The sequence below is a fragment of the Biomphalaria glabrata genome, chromosome 11, assembly GCF_947242115.1.
Source record: "Biomphalaria glabrata chromosome 11, xgBioGlab47.1, whole genome shotgun sequence".
NCBI classification, from domain to species: Eukaryota; Metazoa; Mollusca; class Gastropoda; family Planorbidae; genus Biomphalaria; species Biomphalaria glabrata.
This window is the reverse complement of record NC_074721.1, coordinates 25,018,134-25,042,677: the sequence shown is the minus strand read 5'-3', so window position 1 is coordinate 25,042,677 and position 24,544 is coordinate 25,018,134. Positions and strand designations below refer to the sequence as shown.

Here is a 24,544-nt window from a genome sequence, read left to right as displayed (position 1 = left end):
AATTATTTTCTTAGTACTGTGCTTGTAATATTTTTTGTACTCCTTCGTATGTTTGGTGTCATTGGAAAGAGCGACTCTTAATGTGGTGCCAAGGCGATTTTTCAAGTCAAGGAGATATTCGTATACGTTTCTCGATTCCTATTCTATAAATTCATTTGTGAACAAGTTCTTAATAATAGATATAGGTCCCCTTACTTTCCTAGCGTAGACCATTTCATAAGGAGATACACCTGTGGTAGCGTTTGGTATTTCTCTATAAGCAAAAAGGGTAGCGTTTATAAATCTGTCCCAATTTTTAGGGTCCTTTTCTGCCACTTTAATCAACATATTCTTTAGAGACCCATTTAGTCTTTCAACCCTTCCGTTAGAGCTTGGATGATATGGTGTAGACTACAACTTTTATGTGGAAGAACCGGCACACCTGTTCATACAGTTCGGGTTTAAACTGCGGTCCATTGTCACTCAGGATGTGTTCTGGAATCCGATTCTAGCAAAGATATTACTGAGAGCTTCAATAACAGTGGATGTGTTTACGTTAGGTAAAGGAATCGCTTCGTTGGGCAGGTCACCTTGAAAGAATGTCAGATAACAGAGGGGCAAAAATCGTATACAGGCAAAAACCAAAAGGCAGGCGACCCAAAGGCAGACCCCGAATGCGATGGATAGATGACGTGGAAGCAGATCTGAAGCAGCTTGGGGTTAGGGCGTGGAGACGAAAGGCCCAGGAGAGATATGAATGGAAGGATGTGTTAAAGCAGGCCAGAGCCCTCCATGGGCTGTAACGCCACTGGGATGGATGGATGGAAAGGAATTTCTTCTGGCCATCTGGTAGCCATTTCCACCAGTGTTAAGATATACATATTTTTTCTGTCTGTCAGTTCTAATGGTCCGATGATGTCAATGGCTATTTTTGAAAATGGAGTTGTAACAACATTCATAACTCCTAATTCTGCTCTACCACACTTTCCGGGTGGGCGAGCCTTTTGACAGACGGAGCATGATCTCACAAATTGTTTTATATCCTTATCGGCCCCTGGCCAAAAGAAGTTTGAAAATATTCTTGTTTTTGTCTTATTGATAGACATATGCCCAGCTAGGGGAGATGAATGTGCAATCTCTAGTACTACTTTGCGTTTAGAGAGTGGGACAACGAGTTGTTGTTGTATCAAATCAGGCTGACCCTGATATTGAAATTCCCTGTAAAGGAGTCCGTTTTTAATTAGGATGTTGTTCCTTTTCTCTTGACATCCAATGTATTATCACTAACTTTACTCCATAGTTGTCTCAACAAAGGATCTTGTTCCTGTTCTAATTTGAAGTCTTCACATGTGGTAAAGTACCTTTCTAAATCCAACAGGGTATTATTATTATTTGGGGATTCTGAATGAGTCATGCTAGTATTAGTCATGGCTCTTGTTACTGCATTAATACTATGCACTTTTCTTGCTTCATCAACATTACCAACATTACCAATTATGACATCTGCTACGGGATCTTCAAACATTGCTGCTATGCATGTACCTTTAATATAAGGAGTATTTAAATTTATATAGGCTAGAGGATATTTAAAAGTTTGTCCGTCTACTAGTTTTAATGTATAATGACCTTTAATAGTTTGATTTTCTCTTACTGGACTCTTTCTAACTCCAATGATACTACAGCCTGTGTCCCTGAGGATAGAAACGACCTTATTATCTAGTAACCCCGACTCTATATTTAGTTTGCCCACAGATTTCTGTCTTAGCGTGTTTTTATTTTCAGCCAAATTTATAAAACCACTTTGGCAAGCGAAATATACATATACATTAGTTTCATCTAACATACCCCTACAGTGTTCACAGTCTACGTGGTCGGAGATGCACTTCTGAACTACATATAGTCAATTTCTACGAGCTTGTGGTGATGGTGACCTATTTTCTTGCGGCTGGTGTTGTGCTCTATGTTCTTGCATGTATGGTTGTTGTGTTGTTTCAGTTGGGGGATGCCTTCCTCTTCTATATTTTTGTGATTGGTATTGTCTTCTGTATTCTGATGAGTATTGAGCTGCGGGGGGCGATGGAGACCTACTTCCTTGTGATTGATAATATCTTGGACGTGTCTGTTGGTTCTGGTTTTGGGCCCATCTATTTCTACCAGATGTGTAGTAGTACTGGTCGTTGTTTTGTCTCGATCTACAATCATGAGACAGATGGCCTGTCTTTCTGCACCTATAACAGAACACATTAGCCTCGGGGTTTGTGCTCTGACCAGCGAAGGGGCCGGAGGATGCGGCAACTACATAAGGAGTATCTTTAATGGTGACCTTTTGGATTTTTTTTACAATTTCAGACGCCCCTTTGTTTGCATGTTTAAATTGGTCTATGCAATCAAGTGTCTCCTTGGCTGTAGTTGGTTTTCTTAGGATGATGTCCTTCAATGCTTCTTCTGACAGAATGCTGTAGATTCGATCCCTCATGATTAGGTCGATAATACCTTCAACTGTCATAGGAGTTTGCGTTGCGTTGATCCAATTTTCAAAAGTTCTTTGAAGATTTACATAAAACTCCTTTATGTCATCTGACTTAGGGCGTAACTCGTGCCACCTTGTGCGACAAGCTTCTTCTGTCAGCTCAGCTTGTTTCAATAACTCATGCTTGATGTAGTCGTAGTCTGTGCTGTGAATGTGTCTCATTTGTATCATGAACATTCTCAGTTTGTCGTTTAGCTTATGTGTTAGTAGTAGAGGCCATTTAGTTTTGCAGTTGTTTCGAAAAGTTCAAGGTAGTACATTAAATCTTCATTCTCAGTCATTGTTTTTAGGTTTTTGTCCAGCACTTTACTTTGTGTTACTGAAGTGTTGGTTGACGTTTCTAGCTTTTCTCTCTGCTCTCGTTCCAGTCTTTTTTCTTCCATCTCCCGTACATGTTTTCTTTCCTCTGCTGCCAATGCCATCTTTTCCTTTTCTAAAGCCATCTTTTCGTTTTCCACACTCAATCTGTCTAGATCCAGTCTTTGTTGGCTTTCTACAAATTTCTTTAATTCTTTGCCCTCAATGCCCAACTTCTGGGCCTGCCCAGTTATTTCCTCAATCGAACGAGGCCTGAATACATCCATGTTACAGAGTATAATACGGGCAATGACTTACTTATGTGATAAATAATAAGACTGTTAGACTGGTTAAACTAGGGGAAACTTTCTTACCTATATTACTTTAATTAATAGAACTGTTATTAAATATATAGCTTGCTTACTGATAAGGTACAGCACGATTCTACCTAGAATTCCCGATACAACCAACACTAAAGAAAACTTAGCTCTGTCCTCTGCCTGATGCCAGGGATGATAGCTCTTTCCCGATGGTGTCGCCAGTTACATTGAAAATCTTCTGGAGTGTCCAGTTCACGTTCAGCCTCTCTGTAAGAACTTTTTACATGCACAGATGTTGAAAAGAAATATAGAAATCAAAACTATTTTATTTGCAACACAACAAACAGTAGTAAAACAAAATTAATTAAACTTGTAGTACATTGTGGTAAAAAAAAAAAATTTAAAATGTGAATACCTAATGTATCGTAAGATTATTAAATAGAAGGTAGAAGTAAACAAAAATAATGTGATACAAAATTCTGACTAGCTCGTCAAGTTGTATCCTCGGTCACTGCGCCCTTGGTGTTAGCATGCACCTCAGTATGCCCAGTAGATTAAAAAAAACAAAGAAAGAAAACAAAGTTATTCAATCAACCAACAAAATGTTACCAATATGAAAAATAATGTTCTATTTAACAATAAGGAGCAACAACTAACAAATTAAATGTAAATATAAATGTTCATTTCCATAAAAAGATAATATTTTTATTGGCGATCCTGTAAGGTCAACTTGAACCATTACATCAACAAATGTCTATTAAGCTTGAGTTGAGAGAATGTCGACACAGGATATAACTCGTGTAGCGTGTAGAACTGCTACACCCACACTTGAAGAATAATGTCAACACGGGACGTAACTTGCGTAGGAGACAGGACAATGTTTAATTTGTCCTGTGACGTCTGATTTACAGTTTTCGCTTAAATGTAGTTTATATGGCCCACAAGAGGGCGAAGAAAGAACAACAAATCAGTTGGTTGTACTTCTTCTAGTACATCTAGTTATACAAAATGGTATTTTTGTTGGCGATCCTGTAAGGTCAGCTTGAACCATTACATCAACAAATGTCTATTAGGCTTGAGTTGAGAGAATGTCGACACGGGATATAACTTGCGTAGGAGACAGGACATCTAGTCATACAAAATGGTAATCAGTTGTAATATTACTATGTGGAATAGGTCAGGATAAGACTTGGTATAGTAGTATAGTATAATGTAGTATATATAGTTTGTCCACAAGAGGGCGAAGAAAAAAATAAAGAAATCAGTTGGTTGTACTTTACTTTGTCTAGTACATGTAGTTGTACGTGGTAATCAGTCAGACTTAGACCAGACTTGGTATATTGTCTGTTTTGCAGACAATGACAAGTACTATAGATACAGTACCTGGACCGGACGAAGCCCCCAGGTGTCAGGGTTCACTTTAGGCTTGGCTGGACTTGGTTCCTGTGGCTCGATAGGGGCTTGATAATTGTTATACAATTAGGATCAATTACTATTAAATATATTTAACTCCAACTCCAGAATAACACTAAATCCATGGAATAATAATGATACTTTACTGCTTTAGAAAATCAAAAGAGCGCAAATAATAATATCAAACTTCAATGTATAATTTATACATACAACACCAGTCCAGGAACATAATACAACTGACAAACTACCAATTCACTCTATCAACCAAGGGAAAACTTCCATTCAAAGACATCATATGTATACTGAAAGAAGAAATAAACGAAGGGATATAGCTCTTTCATACTTAAATAGTACAAGGAAATAACACAATCACTCTCGCCATACCTGCCCCTGACAGTTATTATTATTTTAACAAGCTAATTTATTATATGTGTGTTGTATATATAATTTTAAAGAACTTGAAGATTTGGGGTTTTTTTAATAATGAGGAGAATGTTGAGGGATATAGACATTTTTTAAAATATTTTTATTATATGAACATATTTAAAAATGTATTTCTAGAGGAATTTTCCAAAATGAAAGATGAGGTGCCTCCTTCCATTGTTGATGCTCATACTAAAACTGTTTTGAATGCTTGCAAAGATGGCAAAATGGTGGAACCACATTATGGACTTGAAAAGAGTGGTATAGCTGGAACAGGTAAAAGTGAGAAATGTGTAACTGTATTTGTAAGAAGGGAACTAACTTGTAAAGATGAAATCTAATTGTGTTTCACTTTTTAGTTTCTGTCAGGTTTAGGATTTATTTGTGTTGTTAACTAGCTGTACACCATTACGGTCCCAGGGTTCAACCTGACAAGAACATCACTCATACACAGTCGTACATAGAGTAACCAACTATGTGAATAGTTTAAATAACAACAAAAATAAATGAATTTAATTGTATGAAACTGATATATGTGTATGTACAATGAAGATGATAAATAGACAATATATATATTAGATATATATATATAATAGGTATATATAAAGATATTATTTAATAATTAATTTAAGCACATTTGCTACTGCTATCAACTTGTTACCCTGGTTTCATAGTACACCAGACTCTGACCGACTGGCGTCACAAAACTGCCAACCTCGGTAATAGTAAAGTTAGACCTCAGATGATCGCCAATTTGACAATGACACTGAAAAATATATTTTTGAGACGGCAAGCGACGCCCACACTAGCATAGACTCAAGCTCAGTATATACAACTCCAACACTGGCACCCTATAAACGAAATAAACACAATACTCTCAACTTCTACACTAAAAATAGAAATAGTGACAACCTCATACAACATACAATAATAGATATCACAAACAAATAACTCACCCTAAACAGGGGTCCCAAAAATCCTACTGAATAATAAGTCAGAGAAACTAGTACAGACAAAGAAAGTTTTACGGACCAATACACCGTCCGTTTCAACCAAAGAGGGTGAACTGCCTCATGACAAAGAATGCCCAATAGATGTCACCGGACTTTGTGACATAGCAAAAACAATTCAAAACAAAAATACAAGACTCTCTCGCCCCGTACAAGTACTACGAGTAGAGGAAATAAAAAAACAGAGTTAGGAGAAAGAAAAATACACTTGTCTATACTACGCGACAGTTTCACTCTCAACTTTCTGGCTGAAAGCCACTAACAAAGGAAATGTAAGGTGGAGACATTAGCAAAATAGTTAACTGTTACATTTTTTTTATTCAACTAATAGTTTTAATTTTCCACAATCTTTTAGTTATTTAAATACATATATGCAATTTTTTACTTGAAAATTTTATTACATTTAAAAAAAAAATATTTAGTCTAGAGATGCTTTAAATTAAATCTTGATGTTTAGATGACTAAGCTTAGCATTGTTCCAGCATATGTTGTCATCAGAATTATTAAATTGTCTTTTTTTTTCTTCCTTTATAAAATTCCAGTAACCACTCAACATGAGTTATGAATAATGCAAATGCATTGAAATACTTTATTCACTATAATAATATTTATAAAATTAGAAAATATGATGGTAATTCAGTTTTTGGACACAATTATATACGTCTTTTTAAGCAGTGAAGGATTTATTGTAACTTAATTCTACTTAAAACAGGCTTGTTGATTTGTACTCATATTAAACTAAACTTAAGAATTTCAGATTTTCAGTCTTAGACAATATGACATACATAGCTTCATCTACATTGAGGGTGCGGTGGCAGAGTGGTTAAGCGCTTGGCTTCCAAACCTGGGTTTGAATCTCAGTGCTGACTGGGATTTTGAATTTCAGGATTTCGGGGTCGCGCCTGAGTCCACCCAACTCTAATGGGTACGTGGCTTTAGTTGGGGAAAGTAAAGGCAGTTGATCATTGTTCTGGCCACATAACACCCTGACGGTTAACTGTTTGTTAGGAAACAGATGACCTTAACATTATCTGCCCTATAGATCACAAGGTCTGAAAGGGGAAATTTACTTTACTTTGCTTTTACCTTCATCTTTATTGCATTATAGTCCATCAATGAACTGTTATAAATGTTTGTCAAGTTGAAATATCACCTTGTCACCATGGAAAATCTTGTAACTATGTCATGTTTATATTACATAGATATTTTCTTATATAGACTTTCAATAAGTGTAACCTGATGTTTTGCAAATACTGTCTCATTGTGGAGACTTATTTCTGAACTTAAGTCCATTATAGCTAGATATAGTATGAAATAGCTAAAATAATCTTTCTAAAAATATTTAATAAATAGAAGATATTTTTTTTCTTTTTTGTCTTTTGGTTGGGGTTTAGTAGACAATTATAGGCGCAGCTGGCACGTATGGTACATAAAAAAGGTGCCATCCCAGGTTGTAAGACTCTTAATTATAAATTGAACAAAACCAGCTATCATTCTCTCAGTTTATCTGTATAAACATCAAGCACAGAATATTATAGGATTGTAGTATTGTACTACTATTATTATCCTAAAGTTGTTGTTTCAATTTGTTGTCCTAGAAATAATAAGTGATGACACAGGAGAAAAGCAAATAGACAAAGAAAAGAAAAAAGAAGATAGTAAGGTAAAATTCTATTAGTCTTATATCTTAAGAAATGTGATAAAACTTGGCAGAATATCTCTGGTTTTTTTTAGAGATTTTTTATCTCATATTTTTAATGACAAAAAAACTCAAAAACTTTTGTCTGCTAACATGAATATTTATAATAGGAAGGGAACCCATGTTATGCTCAAGTGGCATGCCAAAATGAGAGATAATCTCAACTGATTAGCACTTAGACGCTGACTCCTGCTAATATTGAAACTGTTAAAAACAAATTCTGCACTAAATATAGTCACCACCCCACCCCTTGGAGCTTGTTCTTCTAAAGCTAGACAGCCAATACTAAATTATATGCTGTACCCTTAACAACAACAACTTGCCTGTCAATTAAGGACCAGTTACTGACACCTGAACTAGTGCAACTAAGAATCAAGAACTAATGAAGTTAACATATTCATTTGTTTAATATAATAAATATTTTCAATTACTGGACAGAATGCCATTTAGAAGGGAATTTCTTATTTCGTAATATGAAAAAATTTTATGACAAAATAAATACACATTCATCTCAAAATGTACAATGTTTTAAAAACTCAAAGTTTTTTAAAAAGTTTTGCTTTTTATTTTTAACCATGCCATGGTATGAAAATGAGGCAAAGGGGGTCACAAGTGAAGAATTTTTGTTACTTTTGAAAGTGGGAGTATACTTATTTGCTTACATTTGGTCTTATTGTTTATGGAATCAAAAAGTTGTTTTAAGTTAGTGAAAACAAGTTGACAGAGTTGCTTTTAAAAGTTAATTTGAAGACCCTGCTTTGCTTAGAATATTATTCTGTCTTAAAAAGTCATGGTCTGAGACATTAGTTTTGATGTTGTTTTTCTGTACAAATTCAAACATAACAAACATTTGTTTCTTCAGGATGAAGAGGATATGGAAACAGAAATGATAAAAAGCAAAGAAGATGAAAAACTACAAGAATTTCAAATAGGGAAAAAAGAAAAATTTGAAGAGGTAATTTTTTTTTTAATTTAGCGCAATCAACCTCTTTAGCCAAGTTATTCACAACTCGATTACTTTTTTTTTGTTGAACTTATGAAGGTATATTGCAGGATAATAGAAAATATGCTACGTAAACATGTTAGTAACCTTTTCATCATCAATGTGTTTTACAATAAAATTGATTGTTTTGTCTTTCAACCAATAATTCCTTCCCTGGCAAAATCAACATTGTTTGCTTAAAGTAAGCCTCTTTGAAAGAAGTCTAGAATATTGATTGACTCCAGTTCGCTCTACAATTTTTCATTGCAGTGGAGAAAATTGATAACTGGAACAGTCAAAAGGTGTAAAAAAAAAAATAAATAAATGCTGGCTCAAACAACTAGTATAAGACTAATATCTTTTTGTCTTGAAATTTATATTCCAGACATGCCTACAGTCCCGCATTATGCGGAACCGTCCCGCAAAATCATAAAAAAAGCTCACATGTTCCGCCGTTCCGCATTCACGATTTTTTGTTCCGCCAAGTCTGAATTCCGACACACACAAAAAATCGCCGTTTTTTCATTATTTATTAATAGTGCGAAATGAAAATACTGAATGCAAACTAAAATATATATAGGTCTGTGTTTATTGTTTACATTTTATCTCCCGGACCCGGCGAGTCCTAAATTTACGAAGATATGGGGGATCATATGGTTGAGCTAGCAGCTAGATCTACTCTAGTAGTCTAGGTCTAGATACTAGTCTAGATCTAATCTTAGAATCTAGTAAGTGCTAATAAGTTAATAAGCCAAATTTTCCATTTAAATCCCTTTCTTTTCCCGACAATGGCTCTACTACTAGTACTAGATCTAGTCTAGTATACCGACTAGATCTATTTTTAGTGAATTTTAGTCTATTCTAGTTTTTGAGTAGATATAGAATAGATCTAGTCTTTATAGATAGTTTCATATAGTTAGTATAGATCTAGATCTGAGTAACACAACTGAACTGGTTTCTAAGTAAAATCAAAGAAAAGGATTTTTAACAAAATACGTTATTAAAGATTTAGATCTAGATCTAGACGTAGATTCTAAATGTAATTAATTAAATTAATTAACTTAGACTTAGACACAGTAAGGCTAAGGCCTAAATTATTTGAGTAAATAAGGCTCTAGATCTAGATCTACTAATTAAAATAATTACATTTTTAATTTATTTACATAGTGACTTTTTTTAGAAGTAGGACTAGCACTTAGACTAGAATCTAGATAACTAGATGTCAATACTAAATCTAGATCTATCTAGAAATAGACTTAGAAGGGGATAGATCTCTAGATTCTAGATCATTTATATGTATCATTATTGCACATTATGTAATAAATTTAGTTCTCAATAAGTCTATAGATCTAGACATAAATATTTAGATCTATAACTATAATATAATTATTATAATCTGTGTTCTTAGAATTAGGACTTAGAGGACTTATTAGATGTATAGTAGATTCTTATACCTGAACACCGACTTACGGGAACTAGGTCAAATTTTTATTTTATTTTTTTATTTGGTGACGGTTTAACTTACAAAAAAACTGAAAGCAGATTCTTATTCTGCAACTAAAGGACTATAAAAATAGCTGTGTTTCTTTGTATTACCACTCATAGTCAAGATTTTATTTTAAAATAAAGTGGGTCACTTCATGCTCCTATATTGAACGCAGTTTTTGGGCTTTCTCCTCAATTGGACAGTGAGCACCGTCATTGTACACCACTATATAATTGCTAATAAATTATATCTGTGTTACTTAATTTTTTTTAGATTGTATTAAAAGAAGTAGATTCACTTTTGCAATATGTATTTATAGTCTATTTCCTCATATACTCTCTCTCTGTCTCTCTCTCTCTAACTCTATAATATTATAGAATATAGATCTATATAGAATATATATATATATATATATATATATATATATATATATATATATATATATATATATATATATATATATATATATCGTTTATAGTTTATTATTTATATACCTATGTAATCTATGTGTAGAAACAGACAGAAATAAATCTATATAGATATATATCGATAAATTAATTATTATAATTTAATAAATAAGATATTTTCAACTAGGCTACATTGGCTACATGTATTTCCTCTGTCTTTCTTTTAATTGCCATCCAAGGACCCTCTTCTTGTTTTCATAAGTTGGATGTTCGTTTTGTGACACATTAACACCCCCCTCCCTCCCATAGATGCTTATAATTCTTTTCATGACTCTCTCCCCCTTCCCTCCACTGCCTGTTGGATAGTTTGTGACACTACAAGCTGAGTATATACTTCTCCTCACTGCCAGCTCATCTGGAGTGATCACCTGCAGTGGGCATGGTCTCTGGCTTCAAATTAGCAGCCCGCACTTTTTCTTTCATTCATAAATTATATATTATAGACATCTCGATCTAGGTCAAGCTTATTCATTGAAAAAATCATAGATTTATTAATCCCAATAATATTTCTTATTACGATTTTGCTGTGTCCAATGAAGGAGAATGAGCTGAATTCATTATTATTCGTTGTACACCCCCTTATTAAATTTTATTTAACAGCTAACGGTATAAATGTGATTGGAATGTCTTTCTAAAGATGTTTCGAAGCTTATTTTGATATGCCCATCAGCCTACGATCAAACAGGCTCATAATATAGCCTTCATCCCTTATATGGGTATGAATTGCCGGGGGAGGTTAAAACAACAGCTTTACATACATGGTTACCGAGAATCTAAAAAACTGCCATCTGCTTTGGAAAAACGGAACAAAATTACCGTAACTTATCTAAAATTGGACATGCGCAGTCCCGAAACGTTGATTTTTGCTCCAAACATAAAAACAAATGAATTACAAACAAAAAAAGCAAACCCGTTCATTGAAGGAGAATTTGATGGGGTGTCCAAAATATAAGAAGCTACTATAGATCTAGACTAGTACTAGTAAGTAAGTAACCTAGTAGACTCTTAAATTATGTATTTTAGATCTAGAACTAGAGACAGCATCTAGAGTGACTAGAGTAGAGCCCTAGAAAAGGATAGATAATCAAGTAGATCTAGAATAATCTAGATCTAGTCATTAGATTTAGATCTAGTAGTAACAAATAAAAATAGATAGTAACATTTGAGTCTAGACTCTAGGTCATTAGAATACATTTTGGTTAGAATTCATCATATAGGAGTTAGAACTATTGATTTCAAACAAAGGACATAATTATGAATTAAAGATTTTCTTATTTTTAATTATACTATTTACATCTAATTTATAAGAAGCAAACTAGTATTGTTATTAAAGTAATATAATTGAAGTTTTATTTATAATGCCTACAGTATGGCTGACAAACATAAACGCGCATATGTTCCATATTGGGGCCCAAAATTCCACATTTTCAACCTGAGTGTTCCACATTCTGGGTCTTGGGGGTAGGCATGTCTGATATTCTATAGAAAAAAAAATATATACATGAACAAGTGTGAATGTTAATCCTGACATGCTTTGTACAAGTCTGCTTGCCATATCATTTCCCTGAATTTGTGTAAGAGATGGGATCTAGTGTAACCAAGTATCCTAGTTTTGAGGATTGAATAGAGTTGTGCATTCTTGAGAGCATTTATTTGTGTGTGTTTCTTTTTACAATCATCTTCTGATATGTCATAGAAAGCCTCAAAGATAATGATTTTGATAATGCTTGAATATCATACCTCTTCAATACATTTCAGTGACAAGATTTACTTTTTTGTAACAAACAAGAAAAACTTTATAATTTTACATGCGCACATTTATTTTAAAAAATTAAAACTAACATGAAATTAAAGGCATTTTAGGTTCTGCAGAGTTGCCTACAAGTATGCATCTTGCGTATTTTGTACGCAAATGGACACAAAAATATGTGCGCTTGGTTTATCTAAAATTACCATTTCCACTCGCAAAACAATGATTTTAAACATTCAATAATCCTTAATTCTATTAAGCTAATGAAAAAAACAATTATTTTTAGGACAATTATTTGGCTAGTAGAGATTCTGTATCTGATGATGGAGAAAAGAAAGTAGACAAGGAAGTTAACAATGGAGAGAAAGAGAAAGAAGATCATCCAGCAACAGCACTTGATAAATCAAAAAACACACCTGAAGACAGTGCTACTGTTGTTTCAACTGCAGCTGCTGCTGCTTTAGCATCTGCTGCTGTCAAAGCTAAGGTTTCATTTTTTAAATTAATTTTTCATTTTGATTAACTCTTTGACTCCGTAACACGCTCCCATCGTTGATTTTACCTGGCTATAAAGCTTGGATCAACGCTAGCAATGTTGGTGTTTTGAAATTTATTTTCCATTTTTTTTCTCCTGTATTGTTTTAATTGCTTAAAACATTATCTTGAATAGTTTCCCTTAGCTAAACATTCGGAATTTCCTTCTTTCAATGTGTTTTTACAGTGAAAGATTTTTTGAAAGAGTGGGGTCTAAAGGCTCTATTTTCTTTACATTTATGTTCTGGATGATAATGATAGGGATAATGAGCTCAAAACATTCATTTTATGTGTTTTTAAATGGTTTTCATATAAAGTTTTTTTCATTTTGAAAAGACAAAAAACATAAATTCCGTCCAAGTGTGGAACATAATTCCGGAGTCAAAGAGTTAAGCTGAATAAAATATAGCCTGGAAATAAATCAATGGGCGTAGTCGTGGGTAATGCTAGAAACTTTTATATTTTATAATTTTTTAGAGCGTTTTAGTCTATGTTAAAATAAAGTATACATAACTAATATTCACAATTTATTTTTTATTTTTTTTTAGTTAAGATGACCTGAACTACTAAAAAATATTAATGGGATTCAAATATTCTTTGTTTAACCACTACTTCTACTTTAAAATACTTGTAATATTTTGTTCACTCTTTTAAATAAAAACTTTGAATACTTGTTGGATTCCAAACTACACTTACAAAGACTTTAAACAGTACTACATTTGGACATCCCAAATAAAAAACAAACAAACTTGAGGCACACAAGGTAAAAAAGAGAACTAAGAACTAAAGTTATTCTCTAGGGTAACTGCCATTTAGCCTGATAAAATCATTCAAAAATCAATGTCAGCAAAAGAGTTAATGGAGTAACTAGACTATGTCAACTATCTGTAGCTTGCAATCAAAAGGTAGAAAGTTATTGCAGGGTTACAATGAAAAGAAGAAATGTGGGTTCTCAAAGATCTGATGTCACAAACTAATAAGATTTAAAGATGCTCTAGAAATAAAAATATTTTTTTTTTAAATTTAAATACTCTTCTAGCATTTCCATAAGAATAAAAAAAATCTTGTTTCCAAGGAACTAAAGGTGTTCAGCTCTAGAAATAAATATACATATCCATTATTCTTCCACAAAGCAAATGTGTTGTGTTGTGTTTGTCTGTAAGGGGGGTGAGAAGAGCTTTTTTTTAAACAGTGGCATTAGAGTTAGAATAAAATAATCTGAAAAGCCTACAATGAGACACACCCAGACATCCATATGTAATTTTTTTACATTTGTTTAAACCAGTGTTTCTCAAACTGTGTGCCGCGGCACACTAGTGTGCCGCCGAAGATTTGCTGGTGTGCCGCGGGAGTTTTCAGAACGCCACACGTGCAGCGTTACACAGGTCTGCCTACTATTAAATTTTTATTTTACGTTGCGATGACACCCTCACTTACAACGACCAGTAATAGAAGTGGATCGCTCCATAGTGACGGAAAGGGGTGTTAGCTCTTCAAGTTATGGAGTTGTCCACTATACATAATATATTATTATAATGACTCAAATGTTGGCTGCCTTAGCAGACGCACAGCACTGACAGCAGTTCTTGAATTGGTAACGATAATAATAAGCGATGTTTCATGCAAATTGTTTAGATGTATGCTAATAATAACAAATTATCAATAAGCATTATTCATTTTTATCCATGGAGAAATACGTTAGCAAGAATGAAACTGCGAAAAAGGGATTAATTGCAAGTTTTAAGGTTGCTCAGTTATTAGCAAAACGCAAGAAAGCACACACATAGGCTGAATCAGTCATTGCACCAGCTTTAGCAATAGTTGTTGAAACTATCCTTGGACCCGATGCCGCCGAAAAAAAGTTTAAAAAGTTCCTTTGTCTAATGATACTATCTCGCGCAGAATTGAAGACTTATATCGACAGATTTACAATATCAAATCTGCGAACACTTAGACGTGACTGACGATGAAGTGTCTCTGCTGTGGTCTCTTCAAGCTCATGAATCCACTAAGGTTAGCGGCAAAGCCCAGCTGCTAGCTTTTATTTGGTTCATAAAGGATGAAAAATGTGTCAACGAATTCTTATTTTGCAAAGACTACCACCAAAGGCGAAAATATTTTTTAAGTGGTGAACGAAAGCATTTTGCTATTCAATCTACAGTGGAGAAACTGTGTCAGCGTTTGCACCTATGGCTGTCCTTCCATGCAGGGAAATAGAAAGGGATTCGTCACTCTTGTGCGTCAAGAAAATCAAAATATATTAGTTGTTCACTCCATGATCCACAGAGAAGCTCTTGCCTTCAAATCTTTGCCGAAAGATTTGATGTCTGTTCTGGATCAAGTGATTGAATATGTAAACTTCATCAAATCTCTACCACTTGCATCCCGACATTTCTCAGAGCTTTGTGAAGCAATGGATTCAGACTACAAATGCCTCCTGTATCACACCAACGTTCGTTGGCTCTCCAGGGGAAAAAGTGTTAATGCGTGTCGTCCAACTCAAGGCTGAGCTGATTTCATTCTTGGAGACTGAAAAAAAAGACATTAGATTTTTCTATTCATGACGAGAACTGGTGGGTTAAGGTGACATTTCTCTCTGATTTATTTGACAAATTAAATTCAGTGAATTTAAGTCTTCAAGGACCATCGGAAACCATCATCACTGCATCCTCAAAACTGAAGTCATTTGGTGAAAAAATTGTCTTTGTGGCAAAGTAAGATCTTGAAAGGTGTCTTCGCTTCCCCTACTTACAATGAATGTGCTTCACCCCAGAAATTCTGGACACTTTGACACACATGCAGTCAGAATTGCAGCATTATTTTCCAACAGTTTGGAAACAATGAAGCTACAAATCTTACAACTGAAGAAGAAGAGCAGCTCATTGATTTAAAAAATGATGCAGTTCTTAAATCAAGTTTTGCCAAGAAAAGCCTGGTTATGTTTTGGATTTCAATTAACACGTTATATCCTGCAATCAGTTTAAAAGCAATCAAAATAATTCTTCCATTTGCATCTTCATGGTTTTGTGAGTTTGGATTTCCAGCACTGACTGAAATCAAGTCTAAGAAAAGAGAGAGACTTCTTGCAATAGACAATGAAATGCGAGTTTGTTTGTCGACTTTGGAGCCTCGACTAGATCGTATTTGCTCTCAAAAAGAGGCACACCCTTAACATTAAATGTAATACTTAAAAACAGGTCAAATCTTTTTTTTTTTTTATTATAAAACAACTATTGCCCTTCGTGGTATGCCGCGAAATTTTTGTAGTTTTTTTAGTGTGCCGGCAGACAAAAAAGTTTGAGAAACACTGGTTTAAACAATTATTTTTCTTATTGTAGAGTCATGAATTGACAAGACGACTTGCCTGTGTTACTTTATAATCACTAATTAAATTTAGCTTAATCTTTCTTTCTTTATATTTTTTATTCAGCATTTAGCTGCAGTAGAGGAGCGTAAAATCAAAGGCCTTGTGGCATTGTTAGTTGAGACTCAGATGAAGAAACTGGAAATTAAACTCAGACACTTTGAAGAACTGGAAGCCATAATGGACAAAGAAAGAGAATCTGTTAGTAGATGGGTTTTTTTTTTTTGGTCTTTTTAACTGAATATTTTTTTTTAATGCTCACTATTGGCAGAAGTTAAAGAGTAAGTATGTTTATCATTGTTCTACTGTATTAGGTTTCATCAAATAATAGATCAGTTATAAAACACTGTACAGAAATAAATAAATGAAAAGAATTTTAAAAACTGTACCTTTTAAAATATTAATAGTGTTGTGCTGATCTGTGTTTATCTCCATCTGCAATGAAACATCTAGCAGATTCTTTGACCTCACTTAACACAACTCCATAGTGAATAAAGCACAAAAGAATAATACATAAGTTGAAATTTTAGCTGCCCTCAGAAAAGGAAATGTCCCTATAAGTGTGTATGATTCATCTGTTACTTTTAGATCTCAAATACTAGAAGATCTATTGAAAAAATGATTTCACCATATTTTGTAGTTTGCCTAACTTAGATGCAGCAACTATTTTTAGTCTCTTCTGAAAAAAAAACTTTTTGTTTTAAAATGTTTTGTGTTTTTTTTAAATTTAGATTCAATATGGGTATCCTTTTTACTACTAACATAGGTCACTAGTGACATTCATCTTTCACGAAAAAAAAGTGTTATTGTAATTTAATTTGTCCCTCATCTTGCTCAAATTTTAAAAATCATATTTTTTTAATATCTTACATTGCTTACCAAAATAGCCAGCCATAACAGTCTGCCTATGATTTTGTGTAAAGAGACTCATTTTGTTATTACATTAATATGTATATTTATTTCCAGCTTGAATATCAACGCCAGCAGCTCCTTCAAGAGCGCCAACAGTTTCATATGGAACAAATTCGTGCTGCTGAGTACAGAGCTAGACAGTTTGCTAATCAACAGTTGGCTGATGCTAAACATGTGACCACTCAGCAGCATGAAGGACAACATGGAACTTCTGGTAATTCTGCCAGTGTTCAGAATCCAGCCCTAGCTGCAGCTGTTAGTCAAGGCTCTAATTATGCCATGCATGGATCACCATTATCTCCTCAAGGACCACAAGTAACTATTTAAAAATTGACTCATGTAATGTATAATAATATGATAGGGATGCAAGAATTTTTACAAATGCAACTCTATAGCTATAGTTAAAATTTTAATTTATAGGGATTCTTTCATGCATATTTTTTCTAAATTATCAACTTTCTAATTAACTGTACCAGACTACTGTACCCATATCTCTTGGTACTTGCCTAGTACTTGAAAATGCATATGTTTATAAAAATAAACAACCAATCATAATTAAATCTCTTACAGATTTTTATTATGATTTCTATGAAAGGTTATATAAATCTTTTTCATCTTTTGTGATGGTGATATTCTTTAATGAAAACTCAAAGTTCAATTTTTTGTTATTCTAGACCACGTTGAAAGATATAAAAAAAAAAAAACATTTATGAGGGTTTAATGTAACCTCAACAATAAATCTTATTGTACTATGACTTATTGACAAGCTAGATTTAAAATGTTGTTTTTTTTTAATTTAGATTTAAACAATTGTAGTTATTAACTCTACATTAATTTGCCAATCCAGATATTTGTTTCCAGTTAGTGTTTTATTGTGAAAAAAAATCATATAATGTCCTCAGGTGCAAGCCTCTCAAGTAACTCAAGGCTCACCTACTTCTAGCACCTCTAGTATGCCTTCTATCACAGTAGCCGCTGTTACACCATCATCTGTGTCCTCACCCTCATCCTTGCCTGCAAGTGTACCCATATCTCAGCCTGTACCATCTACCAGCCCAACTTATACATCAACTGTTGCCCTTACCCAAGCCTCGCAATCATCTCCTCAAACACCTCCTCCCACTCTCACTCCTAGTGGGACACCTACACCACAGCAACAGGTTGCAATGCTCCCAAATAATCCTGCACAAGGTCCTATGGGTCAGACCTATCCACCAAGTCAGTATCCAAATCAAGTTCAGACTCCACCTCAGATGTATTCATCAAATACAGCCCATCAAGTTCCTCCATACCACCCATATTCACAGCAAGCTATGGGAGTAAATCAGAGTAGTCCTTCTGCTCAGCAGTATCCAGGTGCCAACTCACAACCAGGTGCTGCACACTATCCCAACTACATTAACCAGCCTAGTCAGTACCCTTCCCACTCCAGTGTTCCAAATCCTTATTGTGGACCTCAATCAAGTATGAACCAACAAGGATATTCACCTTATGGTACAGCACCACCACCTGGGCCATATCCTAATCAACCACAAATGCAACAGTATCAAGGGGCATATCCTCAGCAAACAGGAGTTGGTTTACCACCATCTCTGCCAGTTAACCCAAGAATACCCAATTCTGGAAATACAGCAGGTAAATAAAAGTCCTTTTCATTACCAAGGTTCTGGAGCAGATATTTTTTCATTAAACCTTAAGTAAAGTATAAAAAAAAAGTAAAGTTGCCATTTCAGACCTTCACCAAGATACAAACCCAAAACCCCAGGTTTGGAAGCCAAGTGCTTAACCACTCAGCCACTGGTATTTTTAGGGCGCCTCGAGTCCACTCAACTTTATTTGGTAAAGTAATGGCGATTGGTCATTGTGCTGGCAAAATGACACCCTGCTCATTAACTGTTGGCCAAAGAAACACATGACCTTAACGTGTCATCTGCCCTATAGATCGCAAGGTCTGAAAGGGGAACTTTACTTTATTTAAACTCTAACTCTGCTTAATTCTCTGTCCAAAGGGACTTTAACCCTTTTTTTAATAAATTCTTATTGTACCTTTTTTTTCCATACCTAGGTGGCCAAAATGAACAAGATCAAATGCTAATAAATTCACCATCTCCTTCTGGATCCAACAAATAATGGTCATTGTTCTGATAATGTACATATTCGAAATAATGTGTTATGTTTGAAAAATATATCATCCCTAAATAGAACTGGGTTATTTAGTAATATTTACTAAACTTTGAGATAAAATTTGCATTCTTTTGTCATATTTTGTTTTTGGTACCTATGAGTTTGATTATTATTATTATATTGCATTAACATTGTTTTTTTTTACTTTTGAATTTTGATTATTTTCTCTTATCAATAAACGTTGATTGTTACAATTTAATATGGTAAGAGGTAGCCAAAATATAAATATGATTAATATCACACAAATTGTGGCAGAAACACCCAGAATTCTATAAAATGTAACATATTCAAGTGTTAAAATATATGACTCAACATATAAAATGTTTAATTTCTAGCTAAATGATCTTTATTTTTCTTACTTTCTTAATTTTTTTCCTTTAATTCATTACTTATTATTTGAATGTTAACACTAGGCATACAAGTTGTTATCAGTATCTCCCTTTTTTTTTTTAAATTTGGTTTTATATTTTTATCTTATTCTTTAAAAAAGCTTATGGCTCTGAAGATGCACATAAACTTGATATTTACATGTAAATTCAAACTAAATTTGTTTGCTTTTTACCCAAATCTTTTCGACCAATATTTGTTTTTCTTGTTAGTTTTTTTTATTTCTTCATGCACCCTTGATAGGTAAAAAAAAAGGCCTGACTTGAGAAAAGTGTCATGTAGATGAGGTTCAGAATAAGATTTCTAGAATATAAATTTCTGCTTTTTAAGTTTGCAAAAAAAAAAAAACCTTGCCATATTTAATCATTGTTTTGTTTTGTTAGTTTGATTATGACATGCTTATTGTTTACCACTATTATTGTGTCTGAACACCAATATAAGTTCAATTTTGTCTACTATACTTGTCCTACAGGTATCTTAGTGGAAGGAAAAGATAGGTAGAACCTACTTGATAACTCTAATGTGAATGGATGACAATGTCTGTTAAGGGAAACTTACTATATAATCTCACCACCATGGCCTCCTATAGTTAGGGGTGACTAAGTATCATTTCATAGAAAGGAGATGAATGCCTGGCCATTAGTTAGGGTTGGAATGTGTTGTCACACAGCAACTGGTGGGTTCAAAGGAATGGCAAGTGCTATTACAGTTTTGGGTGTAGTAGTTTGTGCTGCAAGCTGCCTAAGGGTTGCCAGATTTGTTTGACTCCCAATGGCTTTCCAATGTATGGGTATTGCAGCAAGGCAGCAGAGGTTTGAATGAAGTTTTCCTTCTCCTAGATAGTTAGCCATCTAAAGCTAACAAGCATCTCTCATACCCGGATCTAAACAAGTGAACTACCTGGTCTGGTAGCCTCATCTGTTGTATTGACACTATAATACATTCGTCGTTGTTTTTTGTTTAGGAAATAAAACATAATTCCATTTCCAATCAACAAAACTTAATAAACTACCAAATATTAAGTGTGAGCTAATTGTACAAATAAATATTCTTAACCAATAGACATCACATTTTTCTGATGAATAGTATTCATCAACACATTTGTACTTCAAGGAAACTGTAGGCTTGGAATGAATGTTTGGTGCTTGTTCTCTCTTTGTTAATATGGACATTTTGTTTTAAATGTATAAGTACATTTATTGTAATACCCGCTCGCCTTACATATACATTTTCTATTAGATCTGGTGGCTTTTTATAGTTTAAATGTTGCTTTTTTTTTGCTTTGTAGTTATGTAATTTAAGCTTCAATGCTTTTTTTTTTTTTTTTTTTTTTAAAGAATTCGTATTATGAAAAATAGCTTTTTGTTTTACATGCTTGTATATATATGTATATATATCTAGTACAGAAGAATCCAGTTAATCTGATTTTCTGATGAGGTCTGATTTACAAAAATATACTATCCCCCTTTTTTTTTTTAATTGCCTTAATTGAATCTACTTGGTACTAAAATGTATGCTCTATAATAATCAGCACTTAGTGTGAGAAGACATGAATGAATACCATGTAGACAATGTATTTTCTCTATGGACACTTATGTGTAGAAATAAAATGTATAATCAAAATAAAAGTGGAAATTAACAGTACGTACCATTGTTTTTTTTAATTGATATTATTTTTTTAAGTTGCTTCTTTCATTTTTGTTTCAATGTAGAGCAGTGGACATGAAGAATATGTAGTATTGGGGCAGTATAAAAACCGTGCAAACAACAAAAACTACAAGAAGGTTTAATTTTTTTCAAAATCCAGAACATATGTATGTCCCGCATAGAAATCAAAATCATTTTATCAATCTTGTTAAAACTTGGCATAAATGTTCATTTGATCACGGCGGAGACCATATTGTGTGTTTAATGTCCCTCAAACAACCGGAAGGCCCTTAAAATAAAATAAAAAATGTATCTCTATTAAGAACGAAACTTTTTAACAAATCTGGTCAACCAGTTTTCACAGTATTTTCTATTAAGTATCAATATGTTGGCTAAACTGGTAAACCCAGTTTCTCACTCGACTTTCATTTTCGTGGCAAAGCATTTTTTTTTTTTGCCATGGTTGACATACCGGCATATCTAAATACAATCCAGTAGATTAGTAGCCTAATACCCAAACTAAGGCCTTGATGCCGCCGCGCCGCGGGTCGTATCCAGCTAGTATATATATATTTATATTGTTATAACCCTGTCGTGCACACCGCCATCCAAGCTAGTGCAGAAGGTGCGCACTGTTAGAGACTGGACGGAGAAGGATGTTTACATAAGGCTGAAGATAACGGAGTTTCACCCAAGTCTATAATTTATAAAGAGGCTGTGCTTAACTCTTTCTCTCCGTAATTATTTACCATATTCTGGTGGAATCAACGTTGTTATCGTCAGTTAGTAGAGAAAGAGTTAATGCAGACATTGTTTTTGTGTGTTTGTAATGTCCCCATGTAAATAAACATCTATACCCTTAACTTATTACTTTGATGTCAGAAGTGGAGGTAGGATTTTTTTTTATAATGACGCCTCAGGCAAGCTCTGATTGAGGAAGACGAGGATTCAGGCCTGTCAATTTGAGATAGTCTGATATGGTCTTAGGCCATTTAGACAGTATCCAGAATGTAATACATGAACAAATGCGCACAGTTAAAAGTGAGATGCTGAAACAAATAGGAGGTACAACACTGTCGCAAGTTAGTACACTGGAAGGACAAATAGACTTATTGTTGAAGGAGCAATCGAGACTGTGGCTGCACAAATAGTGGTGATGGAGCCGCTGGGGTTGTGTGTTGTGTTGTCGGCAAGTTTTTTGGGTGACAAGGATTGCTGCGACGATTTCAACGGGATGTACCGAATCGAAAAGAAAGAGACAAACGAAGAAACTAGAGAATTTTGTTATGTGCCTGAAGTTTTTATCCCTGGTGTACCTGCTACAAGTATCTCAATGAGCCGGTCAGATCAAGACAATATTGGTCTGCATCCAAACCTTTTGCTGTGGACCTTAAAGATCTATGTCTATTTGCCAGAAACTACGAGGGAAACTCAAGTCCTGATAACTGTGTCTAACAAGATTTGTACGGCGCCTCGAATAGAGATACCTGCTAATGTGTGACAGAGGAGATACCTGCTAATGTGTGGGGGAGGAGATACCTGCTAATGTGTGGGGGAGGAGATACCTGCTAATGTGTGGGGGAGGAGATACCTGCTAATGTGTGGGGGAGGAGATACCTGCTAATGTGTGACAGAGGAGATACCTGCTAATGTGTGGGGGAGGAGATACCTGCTAATGTGTGGGGGAGGAGATACCTGCTAATGTGTGACAGAGGAGATACCTGCTAATGTGTGACAGAGGAGATACCTGCTAATGTGTGACAGAGGAGATACCTGCTAATGTGTGACAGAGGAGATACCTGCTAATGTGTGGGGGAGGAGATACCTGCTAATGTGTGACAGAGGAGATACCTGCTAATGTGTGACAGAGGAGATACCTGCTAATGTGTGGGGGAGGAGATACCTGCTAATGTGTGACAGAGGAGATACCTGCTAATGTGTGGGGGAGGAGATACCTGCTAATGTGTGGGGGAGGAGATACCTGCTAATGTGTGACAGAGGAGATACCTGCTAATGTGTGACAGAGGAGATACCTGCTAATGTGTGACAGAGGAGATACCTGCTAATGTGTGGGGGAGGAGATACCTGCTAATGTGTGGGGGAGGAGATACCTGCTAATGTGTGGGGGAGGAGATACCTGCTAATGTGTGACAGAGGAGATACCTGCTAATGTGTGACAGAGGAGATACCTGCTAATGTGTGACAGAGGAGATACCTGCTAATGTGTGGGGGAGGAGATACCTGCTAATGTGTGGGGGAGGAGATACCTGCTAATGTGTGGGGGAGGAGATACCTGCTAATGTGTGACAGAGGAGATACCTGCTAATGTGTGACAGAGGAGATACCTGCTAATGTGTGACAGAGGAGATACCTGCTAATGTGTGACAGAGGAGATACCTGCTAATGTGTGACAGAGGAGATACCTGCTAATGTGTGGGGGAGGAGATACCTGCTAATGTGTGGGGGAGGAGATACCTGCTAATGTGTGGGGGAGGAGATACCTGCTAATGTGTGGGGGAGGAGATACCTGCTAATGTGTGACAGAGGAGATACCTGCTAATGTGTGACAGAGGAGATACCTGCTAATGTGTGACAGAGGAGATACCTGCTAATGTGTGGGGGAGGAGATACCTGCAAATGTGTAGCAAAGAAGGTACCTGCAAACTGTTGACAGAAGAAAAACTTAAACATAGTGTCGCAGAGAAGATACCTTCAAAATGTAAGGCAGCAAACTGTATGCGTGGCTTCCGGTGGGACTACAAATCCTTCACAAGACGTCCATGGAAAAGGTCCGCTGGGAACTACAGTGATCGCCATTACCTCTATTGGTGTTAAATGGCTGGCAACCCTGACCTGCACTACCTCCCCCTGTGTCAGCTGGCATCAGCGCCAATCGTCATGAGGTCAAAGCAGCGATCACGATATTGTCTCTCGAGCAGACTTGTCAACTGGAGGAAGAGAAAGCGACGGCCACGGACAACTGCAGATGGCTTGGTGGGAAACACTCTCCTTGCCATCTGAAGCTCCCACCGATCGATCTCCACATAAACTGTCAAACCTCCACTGCACTATTATGAACCTGTTTATTTTCGGGACGAAAAGCGCTAAGAAGGGGGCGATGTTATAACTCTATCTTGCACAGCGCCATCCAAGCTAGTGC

At 35.1% G+C, this 24,544-nt stretch overlaps 1 protein-coding gene across 1 annotated transcript in view; it reads left to right on the top strand.

Annotated features, from left to right (window-relative positions):
- Positions 1-21,381, top strand: part of LOC106070879 (SWI/SNF complex subunit SMARCC1-like) — a 73,601-nt gene extending 52,220 nt beyond the window's left edge. Inside the window, exons 18-25 of the mRNA XM_056045747.1 lie at positions 5,101-5,238; positions 7,571-7,635; positions 8,534-8,626; positions 12,643-12,843; positions 16,321-16,455; positions 17,221-17,481; positions 18,069-18,801; positions 19,232-21,381. Coding sequence (XP_055901722.1) covers positions 5,101-5,238; positions 7,571-7,635; positions 8,534-8,626; positions 12,643-12,843; positions 16,321-16,455; positions 17,221-17,481; positions 18,069-18,801; positions 19,232-19,296 — 1,691 coding nt within the window. The 3' untranslated portion in view covers positions 19,297-21,381. The remainder of the gene's footprint in view (positions 1-5,100; positions 5,239-7,570; positions 7,636-8,533; positions 8,627-12,642; positions 12,844-16,320; positions 16,456-17,220; positions 17,482-18,068; positions 18,802-19,231) is intronic.
- The last annotated feature ends 3,163 nt before the right edge of the window (positions 21,382-24,544 follow it).